A 25,662-nucleotide genomic window follows, 5' to 3' on the forward strand; every position below is an offset into this window, starting at 1 on the left:
TCTGGGTGGCTTTAAGAAAGAAAGCTGAGTGGGTCTCAGCTTTGATCTGTGGCCCTCAGGACTGGAAATTCCCAACAATGAAGCCCTTTCTACCTCCCTCCACTCCACCCCTACTCAGGCCAAGTGTCCACAGTCACCCACAGGACCCAACCCACTGCCAGACCAGTTTGCCCCGTTTTAAGATGAGGTGGTTGGACAGCGTCACCGACTTGATGGACATGAGTTTGAGCAAGCTTTGGGAGTTGGTGATGGACAGAGAAGTTGGTGACGGACAGTGCTGCAGTCCATGGGGTCGCAAAAAGTCGGACAGGACTGAGTGACTGAACTGCAGGAGACGCTCACTTCCGGTTGTCAGATGATATCCAGTCCAGAAGTTAATGGACGAGACCAAACCATTAAAGTCTGTGGTCAGCTTTGGGGGGATACTGCAGAGCTTTATGTTGAGAAGAGTCATCCTAGAGAATTCGAGGCCTTGGCCTTCTCAGCAGGTCCGTAGGGGTGGGGGTGGGGATGGGGTGGGGTGGGATGGGGGCGTCAGCTCGTCAGAGCCGGGCCTTCCGCTTGCCCGGCATGTGGGCGGGTGTGGTGGAGCTTGGCCCAGACAGGCGGAGAAGTCAAGTCCTTGCGTCCGGCGACCAGCGCGGGGTTTTGGGTTTTGACTGCAGAACCGCGGGCAGCGGAGCGGCAGCACGGCCACCCCCGCTCCGCTCACCGCCCACCCAGCCTAGGTGGGCCAGGCGCAGGCCTGAGGGTTTTGGAAGGAGCTGCGCGTGTTGGGGGGAGGTATCTCGTCCGGTGGAAGGTGGAGGCTTCTGAGGCGCTGGGACCCTCGTCACCCCGAACCTGCTCCCGGGGACCGTGACCCAACAAATAGCCGACCTCCAACTTTTCCCAGGGCGGAGGTCCTGCCGCGCCCGTCAGTCCGCAGGCATCTGGCCGGCAGCGGGAGGCCGCGTCCACGCGGGTCTTTCGCCTGGGTCGCCTCCGGACAGACGCGCAGAGGGACCGTTTGTGGTCGACAAGGGCAGTGGCGACCGGACGGGGCGTGCCAGACCCCCCGGGGGACCGCGGCCCTCGGGGAGGGGCTGGCAGAGGGGGCAGGGCGCGGCAGGCGGGGCTGCCCGAGCTGGGGGGCGGGGCGGCCGGCGCGGGGGGCGCGGCCCGGTTCGGGGCGGGGCGGCTCTGGGCTCCGCGCTCCGTCCGCCCTCGCTCCCGCGCCGCGCGCCCTCCCTCTCCACCCGCCTGTGCCGCCGCCGCGGCAGCCGGCGAAGCAACTTCCGAGCGCCCGCGACCGCCGGACCCCGGCGCCGCCCCCGGCCCAGCGCACCGCCAGCCGAGGCCATGGACGAGCTGGCCTGGCTGCTGCCCCCGCTCCTGCTGCTCTGCGCGCAGCACCGCGGCTCCAGGTGAGCGAGAGCCGGTCCGCCCTGCGGCCGCCCTCGGTGCGGATCCCGCGCCGCCGCGCCCGGGCTGCGAGATGGAGCCCCGCGCGAACCCTGGTCTTCAGGGCCCCGGTCTGTCCCCCGCCCACCGGTTCCCACCGTGTCTGCCCCCATCCCCTCCTCCACGACTCTCCCAGCGCCGGCCCTCCTCTCTCCAAACTCGCCGCGACGATGCCCTTGGGCGCGGGCAGCGGCGTGTTCTAGGTTCCGGCTGCCCCGGTGCTGTCCGCCGTCCCGGTGCTGAACCCGGCCGCGGGGCCGGTCGAGGGCGTCACAGCAGCTCTCCGTTCCTCCCCAGCCGGGGCTCTCCTGCTGAGCTCGGGTTCCTCGGCCCCGGCCGCCACTTGGCCGGTCCCTGGCTGGCTGGTGTCCTTCCAGGCGCGGCTTGAGCGCTCAGCATGGAAGAAAGGAGGGGTCCTGAGAACACGGGGAGCAGGTTGTGCCCCTTCCCCTGACAGCATCGCTCCCCGCAGCAGCTTCCGTGCAGCTAGCAGTCTGGGGTGGACACGAAGGCGCGTCCTCATAGCGGGTCTGGTTGTGGGTCTCCCTTCTGGGGCCATTTCAAATGCCACCCAACTCTAGAGAATGCGAGTGGGGGAGCCAGGTGCCCTTGGCAGGAGAGAGACTCCAGATTTCTCCTTAATTCTGTCAGGAGAGCGGATGAGGCGCCCTGTCTGCCCTAGAGAGGGCAGCGGCTAAGAAGAAAGGTCCCTGTGCTGGGGCTCCCTCGCTGGCTCCCAGGGCCAGTGCAGTCCCAGCTCGCTTTTTGCATCTCTGCAGGCTGGACTTGATGTGGGCCCCGGGTCACCCAGTGTCCTGAGCACTGAGTCTGGTCACCTTTGAGGGGCCCTTTTGAAAATCAGCTGGGTGCAAGGACTGCAGAAAAAGCAGAGCAAAACCAGCTCTCCCCATCCCTTTCCCCAGCATTCCAGACTTTGTGGTCAACCAGCTGATGCCCCAGACTTTAAAAGCTAGAAATGGTTGAATGCTGACCTGTGTTTTGGCTGTAGGTGCTCGGTCAACATGTAGCATGGCTCTCTGTGTGTGTGGTCACACCTTCCTTGTTGCTGGGTTGGTGTAGAGTCAGGAGGGCCTGGGTCTGGCTGGAGAGGCAGACATCCCACTGAGGTCACAGGCAGTGTTGATGTGGCCCCCGTCCCATGCCTTGTTTTTATCAAGCCCGATGGGCCGTTCTCCTCTCTCTTCTTCTGTTTCATGGTCCCAGGAAGGACAAAGTGTCCTGGTGTGGCCATGGGCAGATGTGCTGGGAGCTGGGGGGGGGGGGGGGGGGGGAGGGGTCAGCTGCTGGCTCAAGCCTTCAGTCTTGTAGCCCCAGTTCTGAAATACAAGCTGCTCTGAACTCCTAAGTCTTTACCCAAGTTTGACACCGAAACTCACCTGGCAGCAAAGCCTGCCCTGCTCATTTTATCTTTATTCATGCTACTCATGGGGCATATTTACATGTTTGCTGCTGGAAAATTCTCCAAATACCTCTTTCCCCCAACCAAGTCCATAAGTGCCTCATATCACCCTTCTCCAGTCTACAGTGTTCTGAACTCTGGCCCCATCTGGATCCTAGGTTGTGGGGTGAGGGGGACCTGTCTGCCTGCAGGAAGGCTGAGGCCCCAGTTGGGACAAGAACCTCCAGGCTTTGGGGGCCTTCGTCCATTCAGGTCTCCTTTCCCATCTGCTCTGTGTCCCTCCACTCGAAAACGAGAGGAACAGTGTCCTCACTTCCTTATCACCTCCTGCCACCGGGGCACTGTGGGGGTGGACCGTGGGGCTGACGGAAGGGCCTCTCTGCTGCAACTACTAAGCGAGATCCCAGGGTTTCTGGTGGGATGAGAAGGGGGTGAGCCTCACAGACTTTGTGTGTTGGGTCAAGGCCATGCGTCCCTGAGTTTGAAGGTCGGCTCACACAGCGGCCTCCTAAGCTTGCCGGCTGCACACCTGAGTGGGCGGCCTCCCCAGCTGCTGGCACCTCCGTCTCCCTGGAGAAGCTGCGCCTGCGGCTCCTGCCCGCCTTCACCTCCGTGCGAGCATCGTGGTGTTTGCCTTGGTAACTGAGGTGCCAGCACGGTGGTGGCTGCTCTAGAAGCAGAGCTGTCAGGGATCTGTGGGCTCGTGTGTGCACAGGGGAGGCTCCTGGGGGGCGCCTGCTGCCTCGCTCAGCTACGCCCACCTTCCCTTCCAGTCCCCAGGGGCACAGGCAAGTGACGGGCTGGGCTCTCTCTCAGGAGAGAAGAGAGGAAAGTGAAGCCAGGAGAGGGTGGGGCCTGGCTACACCAGGGGTAGCCAGGGTGGAAACGGCCTGTGATTTCAAGGCACATGCTTCGTTCAGGAGCTTGAGCCTGGTGTGTCTCTGAGCTCTAGGCCAGCGCCGGCCAGACCCCTTCTCAGGACAAGGTCAATGTCCCTTCTTTCTAACTCCATGCAGAGCTCCCAGCAGTGGAGCCGGTTCCCGGCCCACCCCCACTGACTGCATGAACCAGTGGAGGTGGGCGGGGTCCTCTGGGACTCAGAGTAGCACAGTCCTCGGGCCGCCCCAGCCCCCACATTCCTTGATGGCTGCAGAAATACCCATCCTCATCCCAAGTGAGATGTGACCCAGGGGAGCCTGCTCCCTTCTCATCCCTGGAGACGGCAGAGGCTGACTGGGGTCCTGACACTTTCTGGTGAGCTTCAGGGGGGTGCTACCCTTGACCTTGCCTCTGTGCCCCTGAGTGGATGTGGGGGCCCTGGCCAAGGGCAGGTGTATCCACCTGTGTGCCAGCCTGAGCTCAGGAAGGATGGCATCTCCTAACAGCCTGGCTGCAGGTAGGCCAGCCGCTATGCAAGATGGCATCTGGGCCGGTCCAAAAATAAAGCCTTGTTCAATCCCTTCATATCCGACCTTCAGGGTGACCTCCATTTGCATTTTTAATTGTGCTTTACTAGGGATCAGGGCTTCAGTTAATTCTGTCTTTTACTTTGTCACCAAAGAACCTGCCCTGTGCACACGCCCCACCCAGCCTTGCCTGGAGGGACCCCGTGGGCCTGCAGGGTGGGACAGGCTTCGCGGGGCTCACTAGCTGAGGACCTCCTGTCATAGTCAGCCTCCCCACAGGCACCCGGCCTGGTGCTTCCCAAGCCCCCGGCAGCCCCCAGGGCTTCTTGAGCCCACCTCTGTGGATGGCTTCAGGGCTGGTCCAGTGGGTTGCTCAGCCCCACGGACTGCATCCGAGTTTGCTCCCAGCACCTCTCTTCCCCCACTCCCCCACCGTTGGTCTGGACTAGGCCCCTTCCCGTCTCCACCGCCTGGCCAACTCAGCCCAGCTTCCCCCACCTCCACAACAGGCCCCCGGTTTATCTCCAGGACACTCCCCAGCCCCTCCCTCACCAGTACCAGTCCCCCCCTGCCCCCCCGTCCATCCCTTTCCACTCTCTGCCCAATGCCTCCTGCCGCCCTCCAGGCCCCTCCCAGGGCCCCCCATGTGGAGTCCTGCCTCCCACCTCTTCCCATCCCCGAGACTCCCATTCTCTCTCTTTGAGCTCTGATGTCACTTTCCCCAGGGGGCCGGTGGGGGGTGGCTGTCCCTGTCTCCCCAGTCAGAGGACTCCTGACCTCACCTTTCAGTGACTCTGTTCACACTCACAGCCCTCAAGTTGTCACCCCTCATGGACACTGACCATGCTGGGCTTGACCCACAACTGCCCTTGCCTGGCTCAGCCACATCCCTGGAGTAGGGCGGCACCGAGGGTCTCGCCTGCCAGATGAAGGGTGGATGAATACAGGAGTGACCAGGCAGCTTCCTGCAGGGCCAAGAGCAGGACCAGGAGAGGGATGGGGTCAGTGGAAGTGGGGGGAGTCAGCTTGAAGACACGGGTATGGTCAGAGTTAGGGCTGGAGAAAGGAGTCGGGGCAGAGGGCAAGGTCTGGAGGGTGAAGCAGGCTTCTAAGGGGAGATGGGAGAGGAAAGTCAGGAAGCACTGGCAGCCTGGGGGTGCTGGGGTGAGGGCAGAGCTGGGAGGGGTGGGCAGCAGCCCTGAGGGGGCCCAGTGGGGCCAGGGGTCTTCTCAAGGTGGCCAGAAGGGCCCAGAGTGGGGACCCAGGCATGCGGCCACACCTGACTCGGGGACAGGGGGGAACAGCCTCAAGGCTCCTTGCAACCTTCATCCAGACCTGGCCAGTCATGTTCCCTCTCCCCTGGGCTGTGGCCAGGCTCTGGCCAAGGTGACCAAGAGGCCTTCTCTGCTCAAGGGGAGGGAAGTGACTCAGACGGAAACTCGAGGGTTGCTCCTAAATGTCCCTCCTCCTTCTGGCTGTCCAGTTTAGGAGAAATACCACTCCCCCACGGTGGGCCAGAATAAGAGGGGGGTCTGAGGGTCCCATGGCTGCTGTAACAGTGGCTGCAAGCTGGAGGATGTAACAGGAATTTACCCTCCAGTAATTCTGGGGCCAGGAGTCTGAAGCCAAGGTGTTGGCAGGGCTGGGAGACTCTGTCCATGCCTCTCTCCAGTCCCTGGGAATGCTGGAGTCCCCCATGTCCCTTGGCTTGTGGCCTCATCACTCAGACACCCGCCTCTGTGGGCACATGGCTTCTCCCTGGACGTCTATTTCCTCTTCTTGTAAGGATATTCATCCTGGATTTAGAGCCCACCTAGTCTAGCATGACCTTATCATAATTAATAATGTCTGTTAAGTCCCTATTTCCCGTTAGGGTTCCATTCTGGGGTTCTGGGTAAATATGAATCTGGGGGGCACTGTTCCCAAGAGGATGGGTGAGCAGAGGAGAGGTGGGCCAGCAGAGCCATTGGGACATCCGGCAGTCAGCATGTCCAGGCCACAAGATGCCTGTGTGTGTGGGTCCCTGTCTGGCATCCCTAGGGACAGATATCACCAGCACTGGCTGACGGTAGGGTTCACCTGAACCAGCGGACACGGCCTACATCTGCTCCGGGGTCAGGCTGAGTCCCAGAGGCACATGGTAATTTAGGGACTTCTGGGGCCTGCCTAGGAGGGGACAGAGCTGGAAGCCAGACTATGGCCTCCCCACAAGCCCCAGCCCGGCCCTGGATCTCTCCCTCTCCCAAGCCCTTAGCCTCCTGGTCACACATTTTTTTTTTCTCCCATCACTTCCTACAGGACACTTGGCCCTCAGAGCTGAACGAGAGGCCATGTGCTCTTTGTGGGGTCCCCCAAGGCCAACTTGTTGAGGAACCCCAGAAGTGGAGGTGCATGCTGGTTATGGAGGGAGGCTGGGGCCTCTGCTTGACCTGGCATCCACCCTCAGGGCCGGGGTGAGGGGGTGGGGGAAGAGGTCAAAGAGTCCCGGGTCCTGCACCTCCAGGGGTCCCTGTGTCCCCGGAGGGCCTTCTCCCTGTCCACTCCTAGCCTAGCTGCCCAGGACAGGCTCTGTCCCTGGTGCCCTGCCTGTGAGGAGCGGACCTTGCGTTTCCAGGGCAATGAATGACATTGGCGACTATGTTGGCTCCAACCTGGAGATATCCTGGCTCCCCAACCTGGACGGCCTGATAGAAGGCTACGCTCGCAACTTTCGGCCTGGCATTGGAGGTGAGAGTGGCTGCCGGACTCGGGCAGACCCTGGGTGTGGCCATGATGTGAACCCTGCTGGGCTCTGGGCTGGGGCAGACTCTGGGTCCCCAATAGTGCATCAGAGCACCAGTCCCCAGGAAGCCAGCTGGGAAGGTGAGTCTGCTCAGGCCTGGGCAGATCTGCACCAAGACAGCCTCCCTGCCAAGCTCCCAGCTGTCCCCTGTCCTGCCTGTAGGGGCATTTGCTGGCCTGGTCGAGTTCTCGGGGATGCTGGGGCCTGGGCTCAGCCCAACCTGCCTCCAACCCTGCTGTTTCCTCGCAGGCCCCGCTGTGAACGTGGCACTCGCCATCGAGGTGGCCAGCATTGACCACATCTCAGAGGTGAACATGGTAGGTCCCGTCAGCACCCCGGCCCTGCCCCGGCTGTGTGTCCCCGGGAGCGGAGGGGCTGACGGCCGGGCCTCTGTGCCCCCAGGAGTACACCATGACGGTGTTCCTGCACCAGAGCTGGCGCGACAGCAGGCTGTCCTACAACCACACCAATGAGACCCTGGGCTTGGACAGCCGCTTCGTGGACAAGCTGTGGCTCCCGGACACCTTCATCGTGAACGCCAAGTCTGCCTGGTTCCACGATGTGACAGTGGAGAACAAGCTCATCCGGCTGCAGCCTGACGGGGTGATTCTCTACAGCATCCGGTGGGCTGCCCGCGAGCGCCGCTGGGAGCTGGGGGTGGGGTTGGGGGGACGGGGTGGTATTTATATCCCCAACAACCAGCAGCTGCGCAGGAAGCAGAGGTTGCTGGCCAGCAGCCAGCACAGGCTGCTTTTTGGCTAACACGTGCCCTTTTCTTTTTAAATTGAGGTGAAGTTCACATAACACCAAATCAAGCATTTAAAAGTGAACAATTCTGTGATTTTAGTACACTCCCCACGGAGTGCAAACACCACCTCCAGCCAGTTCTAACACACTTCACCCTCAAAAGGAGACCCTGTCCCCCTCAGCAGTCACCCCCTTCCCTCCTCCTGGCTCCAGAAACCGCCAATCTGCTTTCCAGCTCATAGATTTGCCGATTCTGCACATTTCACACAAAATTAATCCTATGCCACGTGACCTATCGTGTTTGCTTTTTCCCACTTAGTGTAGTGTTTTCGGGGTTCATCTGTACTGTAACATTTATCAGAATTTCCTAACTCTATGGCAGAGCCACATTCCGTTGTGTGGACACACCAGTTTGTGTATCCACTCCTCCATCAATGGACAGCTGTGCTGCTGTGGACACACGTGTACGTGTGTTTGTTTGTTTTCTGATACATGCCATTTAAAAGTGGACTTAATCGCCCACATTTTAAAAATCAGGAGATTTACACAAAAACCTAAATTCTCTTGGAAAATCAGCCTTTTTACAGGCTGCAGGGTCAGTGGAGACACCTTGAGGCCATTCCAGTGATAGGCGGGGGGAGGACGCTCAGGGTGGACCTGCATTCTTGGCTCCTGACTTAGGTGTTCTGAAGGATGAGTAAAGTGAACAAAATCCAGTTATTGATCCCTGAAGCAAGACCCACAAATATCTGTAAAGTGGCCAGTTTCTGCCCAGATGTCAGCAGCTTGCTGACAAAACCAGAGGCAGCTTGGCCACTGCCCCCGCAGCAAGGTCCCACTAGCCGTATGCAGGGGCATCTCTGCCGTGAGGGGCAGGGGAGCCGCCGGTGGCCCTAGGCTGGCCTCACCCAGGCAGACTGGTGTTGTCTGGGCAGAATCACGTCCACGGTGGCCTGCGACATGGACCTGGCCAAGTATCCCATGGACGAACAGGAGTGCATGCTGCACCTGGAGAGTTGTGAGTGTGGCTGGCCTGCCAGTGGGAGGGAGAGGTTGCAGGGGGTGGGGGGGTGCGGGGCAGAAGGCAATGGGGAGGCGGGGCACTGGAGGTGGGGGAAGGGGGCTTGGTGGGGAGGTGGGCAGGGGGTGCTGGGGGGATGGGGTGGGGTGCATGTGGGGGATGGGGGTGGGGCACTGGAGTTGGGGCACTGGGGGAGGGGTGGGCTGGCCTGGGGGTGCGTGGGGGAGAGGACGGGGCGTGGGAGAGGGGCAGTGGGGTGGAGATGGGCAGCAGAAGCATAAGGAAGAGAAGGGAGCAGCCTGGCCCTCCTCCCTTGGGTCAGCGTCCTGCCTGTGACAGCTGGCCCCAGAGCCCAGATGAGACAGATACCTATGTCATTGTCCAGTATGGCAGCCCCTGTGGGCCACCTGGCAAGGGTGGCCTGCACTTTTGCCAGCTCCTCTGGACTTGCCCACCTTTCCAAGGCCCCACATGTGGCCCCAGGCTCCTTGTTCCCTGTCTCTGTGTATCGAACCCTGGTATAGTCAGGACAGTCCTGTAGGAGCCACCAGGGGCTGAGGAGGGGAGCTGCAGGGGCTGGGGAGGGGGTGCCAGGCCCTGCAGCCCATCTGCGGCCTCTCCTGCAGACGGCTACTCATCCGAGGACATCGTCTACTACTGGTCCGAGAACCAGGAGCAGATCCACGGGCTGGACAAGCTGCAACTGGCCCAGTTCACCATCACCAGCTACCGCTTCACCACAGAGCTGATGAACTTCAAGTCGGGTAATGTGGTCTCTTCCTGTGAGCCCTGCTGCTGGTTTTCTAGTGTTTTCCATGGGGCCCCTAGTCAGCTCTGAGGGCCCCGAGGTTGTAGCTAGAAAATTGCTGGTCAGTGCAGGCCGTACCTAGCCTAGCTGCTCAGGACAGGCCGCAGTGCAAGCCCGGGTCAAGTTTCCTCCATCTTGCTCCTCGGCCCTTCATTGCTTCCCAGGGTTTGGGGGATATCTGGAGGGGTTGGGGGTACCTGGGGGGTACATTGTCTCCTGGCCTCTCCTGCCCCTTCCCACTCCTGCTGCCCATTCATTGGAGCCAGTGAGCCCAGACTGGCTCTTTCTTGCCACTCAGCTGTGCACGGGGAGGGTGGGGAGAAAGGGGTGGGGGACCGTGCCCTGGGAGGGTCCTGGCAGGCCAGCAGCCACACTAGGCTCTCCTCTCCTTCCTCTGGTGGCCCTGCAGCAAGGCTGACCCTTTCCTGACCCATCAGGCTATTGGGAGGTGGGGACGAGGGCCCTCCTTCCTTTGGAGGCTGGCAGTGGCCCGGCCGCTCCCCCAGCCCTCCTCTCCTGGTGCTGCTGAGGGTGGTGGGCCTGGTGCTGATGCTGCTGGGGGTGCTCTCCGGCAGCCGGCCAGTTCCCCCGACTCAGCTTGCACTTCCACCTGCGGAGGAACCGCGGCGTCTACATCATCCAGTCCTACATGCCCTCCGTCCTCCTGGTCGCCATGTCCTGGGTCTCCTTCTGGATCAGCCAGGCAGCAGTGCCCGCCAGGGTGTCTCTAGGTAGAGGCCCTGGCCTGTCCTTCGAGGGAGCAGGTGGGAGGGTGGGAGTCGGGCCTGGACCCGTCCTAAACACTGGCCCACATCCTGGGGCAGAGGCCGGCTAGGCCAGCCCTGGTAAGAGGAGCCTGACCTGCACTCAGGTTGGGTGGGGTGGCAGGGCTCCAGGGACGGCACCCTCTGCGCCCTCAGGCATCACCACAGTGCTGACCATGACCACGCTGATGGTCAGTGCCCGCTCCTCCCTCCCACGGGCATCGGCCATCAAGGCATTGGACGTGTACTTCTGGATCTGCTATGTCTTTGTGTTCGCCGCCCTGGTGGAGTATGCCTTTGCCCACTTCAATGCTGACTACCGGAAGAAACAGAAGGCCAAGGCCAAGGCCAAGGTCAAGGTTAAGGAGCAGAGGGCTGAGGTGAGGCTGGGCAGGGCAAAGGATAGCCCCTCCCCCAGCACCGCCAAGGGCCAGCATTGCCGGCACGGTGGGGGGCATTTTGTCCTGCGCTCAGCCCGGCCCCCCTCTCTCCTGCTATGTGGATGGAGCCACTGGTTGGGTTGGGGTCCCCCCTGCTGGCTGGGTCAGGGGTCCCCCTGCTGGCCAGGTTGGGGTCCTTCCAGCTGTCTGAGTTGGGTTCCTGCCCTTGCTGTCAGGGTCTGGGTCCCCCCTGCTGGCTGGGTTGGGGTCCCTGCCCCCCGCTTTCTGGTGCTCAGCCTGCCCCCTCCCCATGCAGATGGACGTGAAGAATGCCATTGTGCTCTTCTCTCTCTCCGCTGCGGGCGTTACTCAGGAGCTAGCTGTGTCCCGCCGGCCATGCCGCGTGCCCAGGAACCTTATGGGCTCCTACAGGTCTGTGGAGGTGGAGACAGGGGAGACAAAGAAGCAGGGGGGCCAGGGGGGCCTCCGTGGGCTTCTCAAGCCCATCGACGCAGACACCATTGACATCTATGCCCGTGCTGTGTTCCCCGCGGCCTTTGCCGCCGTCAACGTCATCTACTGGGCCGCATACACCATGTGAGGCCCACGGGGGGCTTCACTGGCCCAGGACCTCCTGGGGGAAGGATCCTGGGCAGCTCTGAGTGTTTCAGAGGAGACAGGACCACGGGCCAGATGAGATGAGAGGAAAGCTTCGGTCTCGCTCAGGGCTCCCAGGCTCTGACCCCACATTTGCCAGGACCCGGTCTGCAGACACCTCCTCTCCAGCAGCCCAAACGCCTGACCCAGGAGCCTCTGGGTCTGGGCTCTGGGAGCTTCACGTCAACTTGGAGACAGATCCTGACTCAGCGACTGGCTCTGTGGGTCTGGACCAGGGAGGGGGAGGAGGCCGGGTGAGGATGGTGCTCAAGTCTCGCGAGACCATGGGAAGGGCATTCCTGGGCCTTGGGTCCCAGCATGAAATAAAACGGAGCCTTTGGCCATCCCTCACATTGTGGCTGTGGCCTCCTCTCCTGGGGCCTGCACGGCCCTCCTCCACTGTGGGCTCCACAGGTTTGGGACAGAGGGGCTCCGGGTTGAGATGTAGGGGCTGAAGGTGTCCCTGGGGTTCATGGTGAGGTGCCACCATAGTGCCTTCTGAACGTGGTGATGGGACAACAGTGGCCACCGAGTCCCCACAAATGCCCAGCCCCTCCCACCTCTGCTGCCACCAGGGACTCAGGGTGACAGGGCCACTGCTCTTAGAAGGGCTCCAGGTGCTCCCACACCAGAGCAGAGCAGGCTGTCACACTGGAGGGAACAGAGGCAACCGTGGGGAAGCTGTGGGTGAGCTGTCTACTGAAGGTTGGGAATGCAAAGCCCAGGGCCCTGCTATGATCAGGTGGCAGCCAGGCCATGACCCCACTGGCCTGAGGTGCTCCCCAAGCCACCTTGAGGGGTGGCGGTGACTTTGTGGGAATCAGAAAGGGTGCCTGCTGGGCCACCTGCCCTCAGCCAGCACACGTGCCCAGGATGTGCAGTGTCCCCAAGCTCTGGGGGCAGGTGCTGGGGACCCTCACCATGGGCAGGCTGAGCTGGCTGAGTGACCCGAGGCCAGCTGAGCCCACAGCGGGCTCCCACAGGAGCAGCCGTGTCTGAGGCCTGTACCTTCCCAGGGCCCACACCTTCAGCTTGAAGACCTTACCTCCTGAAGACGCCTTCCTGAAGGGCTGCCCTCTGGGCCTCTGCTCTAAAGGACTGGCCTGAAGGGCTGGGCAGGGTCATCCCAGGGGCGGGATCGGCCAGGGAGTGGGACCCCCAGACCCTAGCATGACCCATGTGGGAGCAGGAGAAAGCAGGAGGCAAAGTCTGGACACAGAGGCCCCGGGCCAACTCCGGACAGCGGGGGTGGCAGGCCATACCCGGCCAGTTCTGAGAATAAGGACAGTGAGACCTTTTTCTCCACCTCCCAGATGGGTACCTTCTGGCCTGCATGCCCAGCAGGGTCACCACGCCCTCCTCCTGGAAGGTGGAGCATGGCCTGGGGATGAGATGTCCAGGCCCAGCTGGTACCCTGAAGCTACTGAGCTGGATCACAGCACCCCTGGCACCTAGGGTCCTGCCCCAAGGCCTGCCTTCCCTGGGACCTCTGGTGGCCACACAGGTGGGTCCAAGATTTCTGGAACTTCTGTCCTTACCTGGTTCCAGAAGCTGGTGAGCCAACACCCCTCTGCTGCCAGGATCCTGCCCATCCGGCGCCACCTCTCCACACTGTCCCCACCACTCCCAGGCTGCCCTCCTTCTGCTGCGCGTACCCACAGGAGCTATTTAAAGCTGGCTTTGTGACTGCCATGGGCACCCACGCAGTGAGGCCCGCCCGGGCAGGAGACTTCTCCTGATTCCAAAGCCAGCAATCACTCCCTCTAGCCTGCAGGCTGCTATTTCTGCCCACGTGTTTACAGGGCTGGAAAGAGGGATGGGAAGGGCTGATGCTCTTTAAATGCAGTTCTGTGCTGGTGCTGTTGACTTGAGCAGATTGAAGGCCAGGGGTGGATGGAGATTTGCAGTTGAGAGGAGCCAAGTTGGGCAGGGGGGCAGTGTTTCCTGCAGGGGCACCCAGGCTGGGAGTGGGGTGGGGTGGCAGGGAGTGGGCCTGGACTCTGTCTATGGGGACTGGTAACTTTCTTTGTGACCCCAAGGGCTGTAGTCCACCAGGCTCCTCTGTCCATGGAATTTTCCAGGCAAGAATACTGGAGCAGGTTGTCATTTCCTACTCCACGGGATTTTCCCCATCCAGGGATTGAATCCACATCTCCTGTGTCTCCTGCATTGGCCAGCAGGTTCTTTACCACTAGCACCACCTGGGCTTCCTTGTCCGTGGTCTCCTGCGGAGGCTGGGACACCTGTGTTGTCTGGGTAAATGCCCAAATGCTTCCCTGAGAGCTGGACCAGCTCTTCCCCAAGGTTGGAGGGGCCGCAGTGTCAGGGGACAGAGCCTCAGCTTCCCTCCATCCCCACTTACCCTTCCCTCTCCCTCCCTGTGAGGCTGACAGCCTGCCCACTGGGCGGAGCCCACACCTGGGGGCCATGGCTTGAGACAAGGACCTGGTGCAGGGAGTTTATTTGGGGGAAGATGTTTCCTCGGGCAGCTGTTACAGAGTACCACAGACTGGTGGGCTTAAAATTCAGAAATTCAGGGACTTCCCTGGTTGGCCCAGCGATCAGCACTCTAAACTTGCGGTACCTTAGCCTGGGTTTGACTCCTGGTTGATGAGGAAGTAAGATCCCACAAGCTGCAAGGCACAGCCAAAAAATAGAAAAAGAAAAAAGAAGAAAACCTGGTGCTCTCAGAGTTCTGGGGACCAGGTGTCCAGGACCCAGATGTGGGCAGGCTGGGCTCCCGAAGGCTGATGGCAAGCCTGCCCCAGGCCTCTCCCCAGCTCCCTGTGCTGCTGGCCATTGCCGGCACCCCTGGATTGTGGATGCATCACCCTGTCGCCGCATCCGTCATCATGTGACCTCTCTGCGTGTCCCTCCTCTCCTTGTAAAGGCAGCTCTCATTGGACTTGGGGCCTTGTAATCCAGTGTGCTTCATCTTAAGTCATCACAGCTGTGAAGACCCTATTTCCAAATATGGTCACATTCTGAGGTTCTGGTTAGAAGTGAATTTGGGGGTCACTGTTCAACCCAGTACAGAGGGTGACACCCCAGACACAGGAGCAGGGGTGAGGGACACAGACATAGAAGGCAAGTGCACAGGTGCTGGACTGGCCTGGGGACCCCTGCAAAGCCCTGGGGAGTGGGCCCCAAATTGTCCTTTCGAAGGAGAGGCTAGGGCTTCACCAACTCCCACCCTCAGGCTGCCTGCCTGCCAGCTGAGCGGCACTCTGGATGCTCCAGAGGGTGCTCGGGGCAGCAGCGGGGGTGCTGCCCTTACAGCGGGACAGTGGCAGGCAGTCACCCCCATGGCGCTCACGTCTGCCGGGATGGCACTGGTCCTCCAAGGTGGTGTCTTTCACAGCAGCAGCAGCAAAAAAAGCGAAATTTAGTGGAAGAAGCCACGGTCAGTGCCGTAGTGCCTCCAACCGGGGCTGTGATCAGTCATTCCCACCCACCTCTCCTGTCCCCAGCCAGCACTTCTGCTTGCTCAGGGCACCTCCTGGAGCAGCGGCCACCCTGGTCCCGGGAAGCCTCGGTCCTTTTGCCCTCACCAGGCGTCTGTCTCCGTGGCCCACTCTGCGCCCACAGGCCACGGGAGCCCAAGAGGTGACTCCTGTAAAACTGAAAGAGTGTCACTCAGATTTCCGCCTGGGGCGGGGGAGAGGGACTCTCCACCCGCCGCTGTCACACTGTTCTGAAGGGAGCTGCCCCAACTGTACGAGGTGCCACCTCCTTTGGATGGTCCACCCCACTCAAAGGTGAGCACTCACATCAATAAACTGTCCCCTTTCCAGCCTTATGTCCACCCTGCCCCCATTCCAACATCCTGGAGAGCCACTCCCACGCGGCCAAGCACGGGCAAGCCAGGGGTTGTAGGTTCCCCACATCCGTGCTCAGGCCACTGAGACTCAGTCCTCTCTGTCGATCTGGACACTGAGAGGGAAGGCGGGGGGAGGCGGGCAGATTCTGAACAGCATGAGATAGTGGGGTGAATCGTGTCCCCCAGAAGATGCCTTAGGACCTCTTCATGGCGCCTGTGAGAGTGACATTGGGAAAAGGATCTCGGAAGATGCAGTTAAGATGCAGGTTTAGATGAAATCCTGCTGGGTTAGGGTGGGCCCGAGACACTAGATGGGTCTCGGGCCCACCCCCCGCATCCTCAGTTAAGGAGCGGACACAGTGAGACGGGACAGAGGCAGGGAGGCATCCACAGGCCACGGAGCCCGAGGGAAGGGCTGGCAGGGGTCCTCCCTGGAGAAGCCTCCAGCCTGCCCCACTCTCACCGCAGGCTTCTGCCCTCGACCGTGGGAACAGATTTCTGCTGTTTTCAAGACTCCCTAGTCTGTGGCCCTTTGTTACAGCAGCAGTCCCCAACCTTTCTGGCACCAGGGACTGGTTTTGTGGAAGACGATTTCTTCCATAGAGAAGGAGCTGGTCTCAGGCCGATTCTCATGAGCAGCAGGCAAACTAGATCCCTCACGTGAACGAGTCTCAGTTCACAGTAGTGTTCTGCTCTTTGAGGGTCTGATGCTGCCACGGATCTGACGGGAGGCAGCGCTCCCCATGAGAGAGCGATGGGGAGCGGCTGTGAACACAAAGCTTCGCTCCCTCCCCTGCCTGCTACTCACCTCCCGCTGCGCAACCTGGCTCCTGACAGGACCAGTACCAGTCTAGGGGTCTAGGGATTGGGAACCCCGGATTACAGCATCCATAGGAATCTCATATGGCAAGTGCCCTTTGACAAAGGTATTGTTGCTGAGTCACTCATTTGTGTCTGACTGTTTGGGACCCCATGGACTGTAGCCCCCCTGGCTCCTCTCTCCATGGGATTTCCCAGGCAAGAATATTGGAGTGGGTTTTCATTCCCTTCTCCAGGTGATCTTCCCGACCCAGGGATGAAACCCACATCTCCTGCATTGGCATGTGGGTTCTTTACTGCTGAGCCACCTGGGAAGCCCACGTGTATTTTTAGGGACTCCCAAACAAGTGCAATACGACTAAGATTACAAGACCCTCAGGTGGACTCACTTATATGGACCATGAACCTCAGGCCTATGCCTCCCAGTCCAGGTCTGGATCTTAGCACAAGGTCTGGCAAGGGCTCAGGTCAGCCCTCTCGAGGGTCTAGGATTGGACCTGGGGCCTGATGTGACATCAGTACCCCCTGCCCTCCAACTGCAGGAGATGGGGTGACCTGGAGAACTTGCCGGCTCTCCCTGCCCCCAAGGCCGCAGCTGGCTCTGGACACAGCAGCAGGAGGTGTGCAGACCTCTTCTCACCTCCCACATCCAACAGCAGAGCTGGGCCCTTGGTGTCACTCTCGAGCAGCAACCCCAGGTCTCTTCCAGGACCCAGCAGTGCATCAGCCTCAAGGACCTCAGCGTGTGCAGTGACCTTGGGAAGTGACCCCAGGAGGCAGGAGCAAGCTGGGGCTGTGGGGGGAGATGGAGGGAAAGCTGGGGAGTGTGGTCTTCATCCCTGGAGCCCCTGAAAGGCCCCTTGCCACTGCCCTCTGAGGGTGATCAGCTGGGTCTCTTACTCCTGGCCGAGGGCAGCCCCTAGGGATGTTAACCCCCACTCTTTCAGGCTGCCCCATCCTGGGTCGAGCAGGTCAGAGGAAGTCCCGGGTGGGACAGTTGTGGAGACAGGGCACTGGCCGTGTGCTCAGGGACTGTCCACCTGCTGCTGAGGATAGAGGTGAGCTGAGGGGACCTGGCTGAGAGCCGAGAGCCCCCACAACTAGGAGGTTCTGGATTTCCTGTCACAGGTAACGTTTGCAGGGAAAATGAACGCGTTTTCTCCTGTGCCCACCCTCTACTCCCTGCCCAGTGTGGATCCTGGGTTGAGAAGTCCTAGAACATGGTGGCTATGGTGTGGGCTCCTGACCCAGTGCCTCTCATGTAAACTTGGGAGGTGACTCACCCACCAGGGGACCCTCAGCTGCTAAGTAGGAGGTGATGGTGTGTGGTCGTTGTGAACGTGAACTGATGTGAATAATAAAAAGAACCTGCAACAGGGCTTGCAGCCTGCTTCACTCAGTTGTTGAGTCGCTGAGTCGTGCCCGACTCTTATGCAACCCTGTGGACGGCAGCCCGGCGGAGACCTGCAGGAGAGCCTGGTTAGTGTTTGGGTTTGCTGTTGTTGTTCAGTCATGCCCAACTCTTTGCGACCCCATAGACTGCAGCATACCAGGCTTCCCTGGAATGCTTCACTATCTCCTGGAGTTGGCTCAAACTCATGTCCATTCAGTCGGTGATGCCATCCAACCATCTCATCCTCTGTCACCCCCTTCTCCTCCTGCCTTCAATCTTTTCCAGCATCAGTGTCTTTTCTAACAAGTTGGCTCTTTGCATCAGGTGGTCAAAGTGCTGGAGCTTCAGCTACAGCCTGTCCTTCCAATGGATATTCAGGGTAGATTTTCTTTAGGACTGATTGGTTTGATCTCCTTGCTGTCCAGGGGACTCTCAAGAGTCTTCTCCAACATCACAGTTCAAAAGTATCAATTCTTGGGCGTTCAGCCTTCTTTTATGGTCCAACTTTTACATCTGTACATGGCTACTGGAAAAACTATAGCCTTGACTGTTCTTCACTCTGTGACTAGTCACTTTGTGACTACTACTTCATTTCACAAAGTGACTATTCATCACTTTGTCAGCAAAGGGATGTTTCTGCTTTTTAATACACTAAGTTTGTCATAGCTTTTCTTCCAAGAAGCAAGTGTCTTTTAATTTCATGGCTGCAGTCACCATCCACAGTGATTTGGGTTTAGACACTCGAAATAGGGTTTGCAGTGATGACAGTGGACTTGCAATCTGGGCTGTCTTGAAAATTCCCTGAAGACTTTTAGCTCCTGTCTAGCAGAGCAAGGGCACCTCCAGGAGACATTGGCCTCTTCCTCAGAGGGGGCTGCACTGCCCTCTAAAGAAGGATCGGTCCTGAGAAATGGAGGAGCCCCCTTTCCCAGCCTGGGAAGCTCTGCTCCCATTTTCCGCTGGGAGGCTGCTCCCCTTGGGCCTCAGGTCTCTGCACCTCTTAGGAGCAAGGTGCCACCTGCCTGTCACCCTGCACTGTCTCTCCAAGGAGGCCTGTGCCCACTCAGCGTGGACCAACCCCTTGGGAGAAGGAGCAGGTTGTCTGCCTAGTATAAATACCTGGGTTCCTGGAGCTCAGGTTCATCTCCTGTAAGGGACCGACTGTGCATGCAGCGCCCACCAGGCCTGCCTTCCTCAGGTGCCCACCAGGGGGCCGAGGTGCCCAAGTTCCTGGTTGGGGTGGCCATGGGTTTCGTGTCCTCAGCCTGGGGCACCAGCAGCCCCACTCTCCTGGGTACAAGGGCCCCAGGCCTGGCCTTCATGGGTCCTGGGAACTCTCCGGCCAGGCTGGTGGCTTCCTCTCGGAGTTACCCTGAGGTACCGTGCTGGGGGGTAAGGGGGGGCATGGAGGGGCCTGCCTTCAATCTGTGCTAGACCCTCTCAGGGCCGAAGAGCCCCACTGGCCCACCTGGTGGGAGCTGCAGAGATGAAGTGCTGTGCGTCCTGAGGGCATCTGTCAATTCCAGCTGCTCTGCCTGGTGAGCGCCGTCAGGGGTCCGTAAGGGCTGAGGGTGCAGCTGGCTGTCCCGAGGGGACAGTAGTGAATCAATTCCTAGGTAGGTTGATAAGAAGTCCGGGGTTCCTGAGGAGGAGAGAGGGGTCTGGAGTTCTCAAGGAAGAGGAAAGAACATTTTTTTGTGCATTGCTTTGTCTTAGTCAATATAACAGTGTATTTCTCCTTAACAAGAACCTTCTGACTAATCCTGTCGTCTTAAAATGTATGTTGTGGGAGTGGGTCTGGTAAGACCTGTCTATTGTTAGTTCTAATCTTGTTAATTTAAGATGTTGTGAGAGTGGGTCTGGTAAAAGTATATAAGGCCTTGATAAGGGTAGTAAGTCGGGGCACTCTCTGTCCCCCTTCTGATGTCTACGTCAAAAGCTTTCTCTGTCCCTTTTTCACTTTAATAAAACTCTGCTACACAAAAGCTCTTGAGTGATCAAGCCTGGTCCCTGGTCCTGAAGCTAAATTTTCTTTGGAGATCATGAATCCAACATCGTTCCCTGTAAGCCAGGTCCATGCCCAGAGGAGGCTGCTGGCCCTGGGTGACGATGAGACTCCAGAGGGTCTTCTCCCTGTGTGGGAAAACTTTCTTCAGACTGATGCCTGCACACAGCTGGCTGGAGCTCCCTGCTGGACAGGGTCCTGCTTGTCCATCTGCTGGTCTGCCTGGGCTACTTGGCAGGGGTGCTGGCAGCGCTGCTCCTGCCTGGCCGCATGTGCTGCATTGCATGTGTGTGTGCATGCCTGAGTGTGCACCTGTCTATCACACGGTCACGTGGAGCCTGTGGCCAGGCGGGTCACCTTCCACCTTGGACCCTGCAGCTGACATGGGGACGTCTGGTTTGGAACTGTTGGCACTTCTGGTTCTTTCCGTAAAGCAGATCCCCAGGAGCAGAATGACGGGACCTGCCGATGCAGGCATGCTCTGTGCACTGGTCTCCCTGGAAGGCGGGCCCTGCTGCGCCTTCCCTGCTGGACAGGGACCTTCTGCCTGCCCCCACCCCCACCCCCAGGGTTAAGGACAGCAGTTCAGAAGCAGTGATGGGCTTCCAGCCTTGCTCACCCACCTCGGGCCACAGCCTTGGGCTCCCATGGGCAGGGCTCAGTGATGTGGGGGCAGTGCAGCCAGGTGGGTCCTGATGCAGGTGGCCCACTGAGGACAGGCAAGGGGCCCAGGCGGAGAGCTGGGGACCTGTCCCAGCTCCACCACCATGTTTCCCTGTGACGCCTTGTGGCTAAAATAGCCCTGGCTCAGTATTGCCATGGCGACCGTGCTGGGTGCTGCCTCCCCATCTCGCTTTGGATTTTAAATATAATCCCAGGCAGCTGAGGGGATGGGGGAGCGGCTGTTTCCCGCAGGAGGGGGAGCACCCCTCCCCCATGGTGCTCTGACGGCTCATCTTAGGCCCCGTCCAGTGGGCACGTCCAGCCTGAAGGGAGAGATATGTGTGTGTGTCCCCACTGGCCTGGGTAGGGCTGGTCTCAGCCCTAGAACCTGGACAAAGCACTGGCCAACCTGACCTCGGTGTCCCCCTCCGGAGAGAGGTCATGTCCTAGGTAGATGCCCGGGGCTGAGGCTGGCACAGGGCCTGCTCTGGGGTGCCTTGCCCGATGATCCTCAGCTGGGTAATGGATGTGAGGTCAGCCATGAGCGTGTGGGATGTGCCTGCTCTGCAGCGGCCAGCCCTTGCCAGCAAAGCAGTCGGTGTCCTGCCAGTCCCCCTCCAGCCTGGACACTCACGCCCGCCCCCCCCCGGCTCCGCTGTCCTGCATCTGTGGACACGGCCTCTCCTAGCACCTCCAGCAGCACATGCATGTGGAAACACATGCAGGCCCACAATCACGTGCCACAGCACACACACACACAGACTGTCTGGGTCCACAGACAAGCTTTGTGGTGCCTTCAGACATGGAGCATCAGTGTAACTGATGGCTGAGCTGAGAACGCGTTGCTGTAGGGGGAAGACAGGGCTTATGCCATCGGAGAGATGAACCTGGAGGGGCCCCTCCCAGGTGGACTCGTGGTCTGAGCACATGGTGAACATCCTTAGCCCCGTGCCCAGGACTCCCGCCGTGTCCAGCTGCGCCCTCTGCTGGGAACTTGCAGCACTGCGCCTGAGGGAATGCGCTGGGGGTGAGGGAGGCCCAGATGCTCCTCCACACCCTCAAGACACTGGGTCACTGCGGTGACCCACCTGATCCAAGTGCCAGCGGTGCTGGGGGAGAGACCCTCAGGATCACCTGGAAGGAAGCCCGTCTAGGGTCACAGGTAGAAAACAGGTAGAAAACACGGCTGCCCAGACATACACACACCGACATGCCTGCGTGGACACAGGCACCCTCCCAACCTCCCTGCTCCCCGGGACCCAGGGCCTTCCACAGGCTCCTCCACCCACCACTCCTCACATCCTCAGGTCCCCTGGGCAGGGTCCCTTCCAAGGCCGTGGGCACACCCCACTGTCTCCTGTCTCTCTGCCAGGTCTGACCTGCCCCGTGCCACCTGGGTGTACAAGGAAAGGAAGCACCTTCAGTCATCCCCCTGACAGCTGTGTGCCCAACGCCTGTCAGCGGGTGCCTGGGCTTTCTAGTGACCTGTGTGGTCCTCACCTGGCCCTGCGCGGGTCAGTGTCACACCTGAAAGAATGACCAGTCCCCACCCCCTACCTTCCAGGCTCAGGGAGATGCCAGCTCCGCCAGTCATCTCTTCCTGGGCTGACCCAGGGCTGGCCTGGCACAAATGTAGCCTGTGAACCTTCCTTGTCTGGGACCTCGCAGTCTGGAGAGACTGGCTCAGTGACAACATTTGTTTCACCTGCTCCTTCATTCTGTTGACGGTGCAGATGAGAGCCTGCACCCAGGTGGCACGGGGCAGGTCAGACCTGGCAGAGAGACAGTGGGGTCTGCCCACGGCCTTGGAAGGGACCCTGCCCAGGGGACCTGAGGATGTGAGGAGGTGGGTGCTGAGACCAGCCCCTCAGGCAGGACCACTGACCCCCCAGCGGAGGCCTTTGCTTCTGTCTGATGGGGCTCACTGAGCATAAATTCCACCTGACTTTTACCTTTCACCTAAAAGGGCTCAGTTGTTGATATTATTTCATAAAGAACATTTATCAAAGAAAGTAAGGGGGCCAGCCATGCACCGGGGGTGGGGGCACTCTGTCTTGCCCACCTCCTCCCAAAGGGCCCACAGCGGGTGGGACGCACATGCAGCAGCCCCGCCCTGGGTCCCAGGTGACTGGAAGGGGCAGAAGGCCCAGTTGGGTTTGGGAGGGGCGTCAGGGCAGAAGGAGGTCTTCTCCGCCTGCACCTACTGCTGTCAGAGCTCTACAATGAGCCTCTGTCACTTTTATAACCAGCTAAAAACAACACACCTTTGTACTTTCCACTTTGGAGACAATAGGTGTTTGTGATCATGAAAGTTTATGAGATCTTTGTGGAAAACTGGGAAATAGAGAAACTGCCCAGAGGTGGAAAGGACTGGCCCTCAGCGGCCAGGCTGTTCTCAGGTCTGTCTCAGCTGTTCCGCACCCAGGCGCCGGGCGAGTCCTCTCATGACCTCATCACACCGCAGCCTGCTGGCAGGTGAGCCCCAGAACAGGCCCAGGGTCCAGGGGGACAACTGGCCCCAGCATTTCCAAGGGGTCTCCACCCACTCACTCATCGTTCACTCCAGCCGTGCCAGATGCTGGACACAGCGGTGACTCAGGCTAATAGAGTCCCAGCCTGCCAACCACTGGAACACCCTGTGCCTGTGGCCGGGATGCAGGGTGAACAGTGGACACTAGGCAGGCACACCTGCCTGTCACTCACTGGGGACCAGCCCTATGCCCTCGAGGCCCCAGGGTGTGGGAGACTCAGCGGCCTCACCCTCTGGAGCTGGGTCCATTGGCCTGAGCTGCCTGGGGTTGTTTTGCAAAGCTTGTTGGGGAGCGGGGGAGGGGCTCAGGGAAGCGTTCTGGGCATTCTGGACAACCCATGTACCCTCACCAGGGCCTGGGGCTGGTTATGGTCGGAGACCCCAGTCCCAGAATAGGCCTTTCCCCTCCCCCAACCCTCTTGGAGAACAGAGGCCCCACCCTCCGAACCCACCTGACCCCGAGTGGGCAGCGACAACCCCCTCTGGACTTCCTCACTAAGACTGGTGGCCCCAGCTTCCAGCCTCCTGGATGGAGGGTCCCACGTGGCCCTCAGGTTTTCAGGCAAAGGCCAGTATCCATGGGGCCACTTGGATGTGGAGGCTCCCATTGCGGCCAGGGCTTCCTTCCTTAGAAAGGGCTCTTGTGTTTGGTGGGGCCTTGGATGGAGCAGGTCCTGGAGATGGTGCCCAGGAAAAGGCTCTGGTTGGCCAGTGCTGCCTTCAGTGGGCATCAAGGACTGGACCCACTGACCCTTCCTCCTCTGTCTCCACCCCACTCTGGGGCAGGAACGTGGGGGGAGGGTGCAGTGGGGCATCTTGCCCAAGGCCACATGCCAGGCTGGGCTGCCGATAGCCCAGGGGACACAGCCCCAGTGCTGGCCATGGGGCCAAGAGAGGGGGACTGGGGACTGTATCCCACACTCTCGCCCTTGGACTGCAGGTTCCTGCGCCCTCCTGTGGTGGGCGTGGAGGGATGTCCATGGGGTGGGGCTGAGAGCAGACTCACACGGGTGTCAGAAATGTTGAGTGGGCGCTGTAATTAAGTGTGGGTCTGGGCAAAAGTGCCACCATACACACAAAGGCCTGGAGGCAGAAGGCAGCCGGGGGCTGGTGGGGATGAACCCGAATGAGGCCGGTGGGAGACAGAGCAGGAAGGCCTGGGGTCCCTTAAGATGATGGGAACCACTGCAACTCTTAGGTCCAGAGAGATGGACATGGATGGACTGAGGTTTTAGGGAAATAGAAGGCTGATGCAAAAATCCCAGCTGGACCAGGTGGCAGCAGTGGACGTAATTACCAAATGGAGGTGACCACCCAGCACCAGAGAACTCTGAGCCGAGAATGGGAAAAGAAGGGGTAGGCACCCTGAGATGGAGAAGGGCCTGTCTGAGGGAGGCCTGGTGGGATGAGAGATGGTGGAGGGTGAGGAGGATAGTCAGCCCAGTGGGGCCATTGAGCTTGGGAACGAATCTTGAGCCCTAAGTGGACATGAGCAGCTCAAGGGTCTGAGAAGCATCAAAGACTGAGGCGGATGTGGTGGGGGCGCATTTCCAGGCTGAGCAGCTCAAGGGTCTGAGAAGCACGGAAGACTGAGGCGGAGAGGGTGGGGGTGCATTTCCAGGCTGCCGGAGGAAGCAGCAGAGGGAGGTGCAGGAGAGGTGGGAGACGGCAGCGTTCAGGGGTGAGTATGCTGCCAGGGGTCAGTTCAGAAAAAAGCAGATAATTGGCCAGTGTATGTAAAACACAGGAGTTGGTGGTGACAGTGGGGGACGAGGAGGGCTGAGAAAATGGAGATGAGGCTGCAGATAGTTGGCGGGGGCAGGTGGGTATTATGTTGTAAAGAAGAGCAGAGAAGTGAGCAGGCAGGTGTGGTATAGACAGGGCTTTGTTTTTTTAGGATGGGGAGTTCAAACCACCCTAAGTAGGAGAGAGGTGGGCTGTCAACAGATTTGTGTGTCCATCTCTAGGGAGGACAAAGGTTCTATGACCATAGGGACATGGTTCTTCAGGAACATCCAGCACAGCCTCACACTATGCAGGTGAGGAGTTGTGAGGGCTTAGCCAGGACTGGAGGCGAGGGTCAGAGGTTGCAAACGGGGTAGCGGTGGGGGAGGGGAGGGAGGCAGGCAACAGGGGTGTGGCCCAGCGGAGGACCGGGCTTGGTCAGGAAGGCAGGAATGCTGGGTCTGCAGATCCCCGAGCCCCGGTGGGCACCTGGTGCCCGGCTGAGGTGCTACAAATTGCAGATTTGGGTCCCTGTGGATGCAACCAGTTAAGGACGTGCTCCTTGGAAAAACCCCATCCCAAGGTTAAGGGGAATGGGCCCAGGATAGAGGTACCTGGGGGGTGGCGGCGTGGAGAGTGTTCCAAAGAGACAGTCCGGGACAAACGCCCGGTGTTAGTAAGACCCAGAGAGGATGTAGATTCAGAAGTGAAGGTCTCAGGCGGCCTGGACAAACGCAGTCCTTTTGTCCTGGACCGAGGAGTGAACTGGAGCAGAGGGAGCAAGGTAGCGAGTGTAGACAAACCTTCTGCACGGAGAGGAGGGCCGCTGAGTCCGGACCTGCCTGCTGTGACTTTCGCCGGGTTCTAGGCTCTTTGCAGTCTGTCTCCGCATCTCTAAGCTGGTAGAACGCGTGTCACTCATTCCGAGCGCCGTTCGGAATCCAGGGTCGAAGGGGCGACCCGTTGCCGCTGTCCCCTAGCCCGGTAGCTCGCAGACTCGCGCTCACCTGAATTACCCGGACTGTGAGCTCAGACTGCTGGAGTTTCAATTCAGCGAGTCTGGGCTGGAACCTGTATTTCCACCAAGTTCTCGAGACGCTCAGTGCCGGAGCCCACCTGGGAACAGCGACCCCGGGAGCCCACTGCACCCGGGGGCAGACGTGCCGGGCGGGCAGGGGGCGCGCGTTGCCGGGCAGAGCCGGGCCACGCGCGCTCCCATTGGCCGCAGGTGGGGCCGCACCCCGCCCGACAGGTAGTCCGCCCCGCGTCCTGCCATTGG

General features: G+C 60.0%; 1 protein-coding gene and 2 long non-coding RNA genes across 6 annotated transcripts; 1 reads left to right on the plus strand and 2 right to left on the minus strand.

Annotated features, from left to right (window-relative positions):
* Nucleotides 1-1,194: 1,194 nt before the first annotated feature.
* On the plus strand, nt 1,195-11,781 carry GABRD (gamma-aminobutyric acid type A receptor subunit delta). Of its 2 annotated transcripts, none has more exons than XM_025285765.2 (9): nt 1,195-1,406; nt 6,884-6,996; nt 7,301-7,368; nt 7,484-7,674; nt 8,734-8,816; nt 9,446-9,583; nt 10,203-10,358; nt 10,548-10,771; nt 11,088-11,781. In XM_025285765.2, exons 1-9 carry the CDS (start codon nt 1,342-1,344, stop codon nt 11,370-11,372), a joined length of 1,323 nt encoding a protein of 440 aa, XP_025141550.1. In that variant the 5' UTR covers nt 1,195-1,341; the 3' UTR covers nt 11,373-11,781. The 2 variants fall into 2 exon arrangements, with proteins under 2 accessions (XP_025141550.1, XP_025141548.1); XM_025285763.2 differs by having other exon boundaries at nt 1,196-1,406; nt 7,454-7,674.
* Nucleotides 11,782-17,921: 6,140 nt separating this feature from the next.
* LOC123333680 lies at nt 17,922-25,622 on the minus strand. 3 transcript variants are annotated; one of them, XR_006551125.1, is made up of 3 exons: nt 25,187-25,612; nt 18,929-19,102; nt 17,922-18,344 (listed from the first exon to the last, which is right to left on the minus strand). It is a non-coding gene; the product is annotated as an uncharacterized LOC123333680 (long non-coding RNA). The 3 variants fall into 3 exon arrangements; XR_006551126.1 differs by lacking the exon at nt 17,922-18,344 and having other exon boundaries at nt 18,841-19,102; nt 25,187-25,622; XR_006551127.1 differs by lacking the exons at nt 17,922-18,344; nt 18,929-19,102 and adding an exon at nt 19,401-19,593 and having other exon boundaries at nt 25,187-25,622.
* Nucleotides 20,894-21,305, minus strand: LOC123333681. Its single transcript, XR_006551128.1, has 2 exons — nt 21,217-21,305; nt 20,894-21,136 (listed from the first exon to the last, which is right to left on the minus strand). It is a non-coding gene; the product is annotated as an uncharacterized LOC123333681 (long non-coding RNA).
* Nucleotides 25,623-25,662: the final 40 nt, after the last annotated feature.

The sequence above is a fragment of the Bubalus bubalis genome, chromosome 5, assembly GCF_019923935.1.
Source record: "Bubalus bubalis isolate 160015118507 breed Murrah chromosome 5, NDDB_SH_1, whole genome shotgun sequence".
Classification (NCBI taxonomy): Eukaryota; Metazoa; Chordata; class Mammalia; order Artiodactyla; family Bovidae; genus Bubalus; species Bubalus bubalis.

Coding starts and splice junctions, on each gene's coding strand:
- GABRD (XM_025285763.2), top strand. CDS start 1,342: ATGGACGAGCTGGCCTGGCTGCTGCCCCCGCTCCTGCTGCTCTGCGCG. Junction 6,997..7,300: donor CTTTCGGCCTGGCATTGGAG/GTGAGAGTGGCT, acceptor GTTTCCTCGCAG/GCCCCGCTGTGAACGTGGCA. Junction 7,369..7,453: donor ACATCTCAGAGGTGAACATG/GTAGGTCCCGTC, acceptor CTGTGCCCCCAG/GAGTACACCATGACGGTGTT.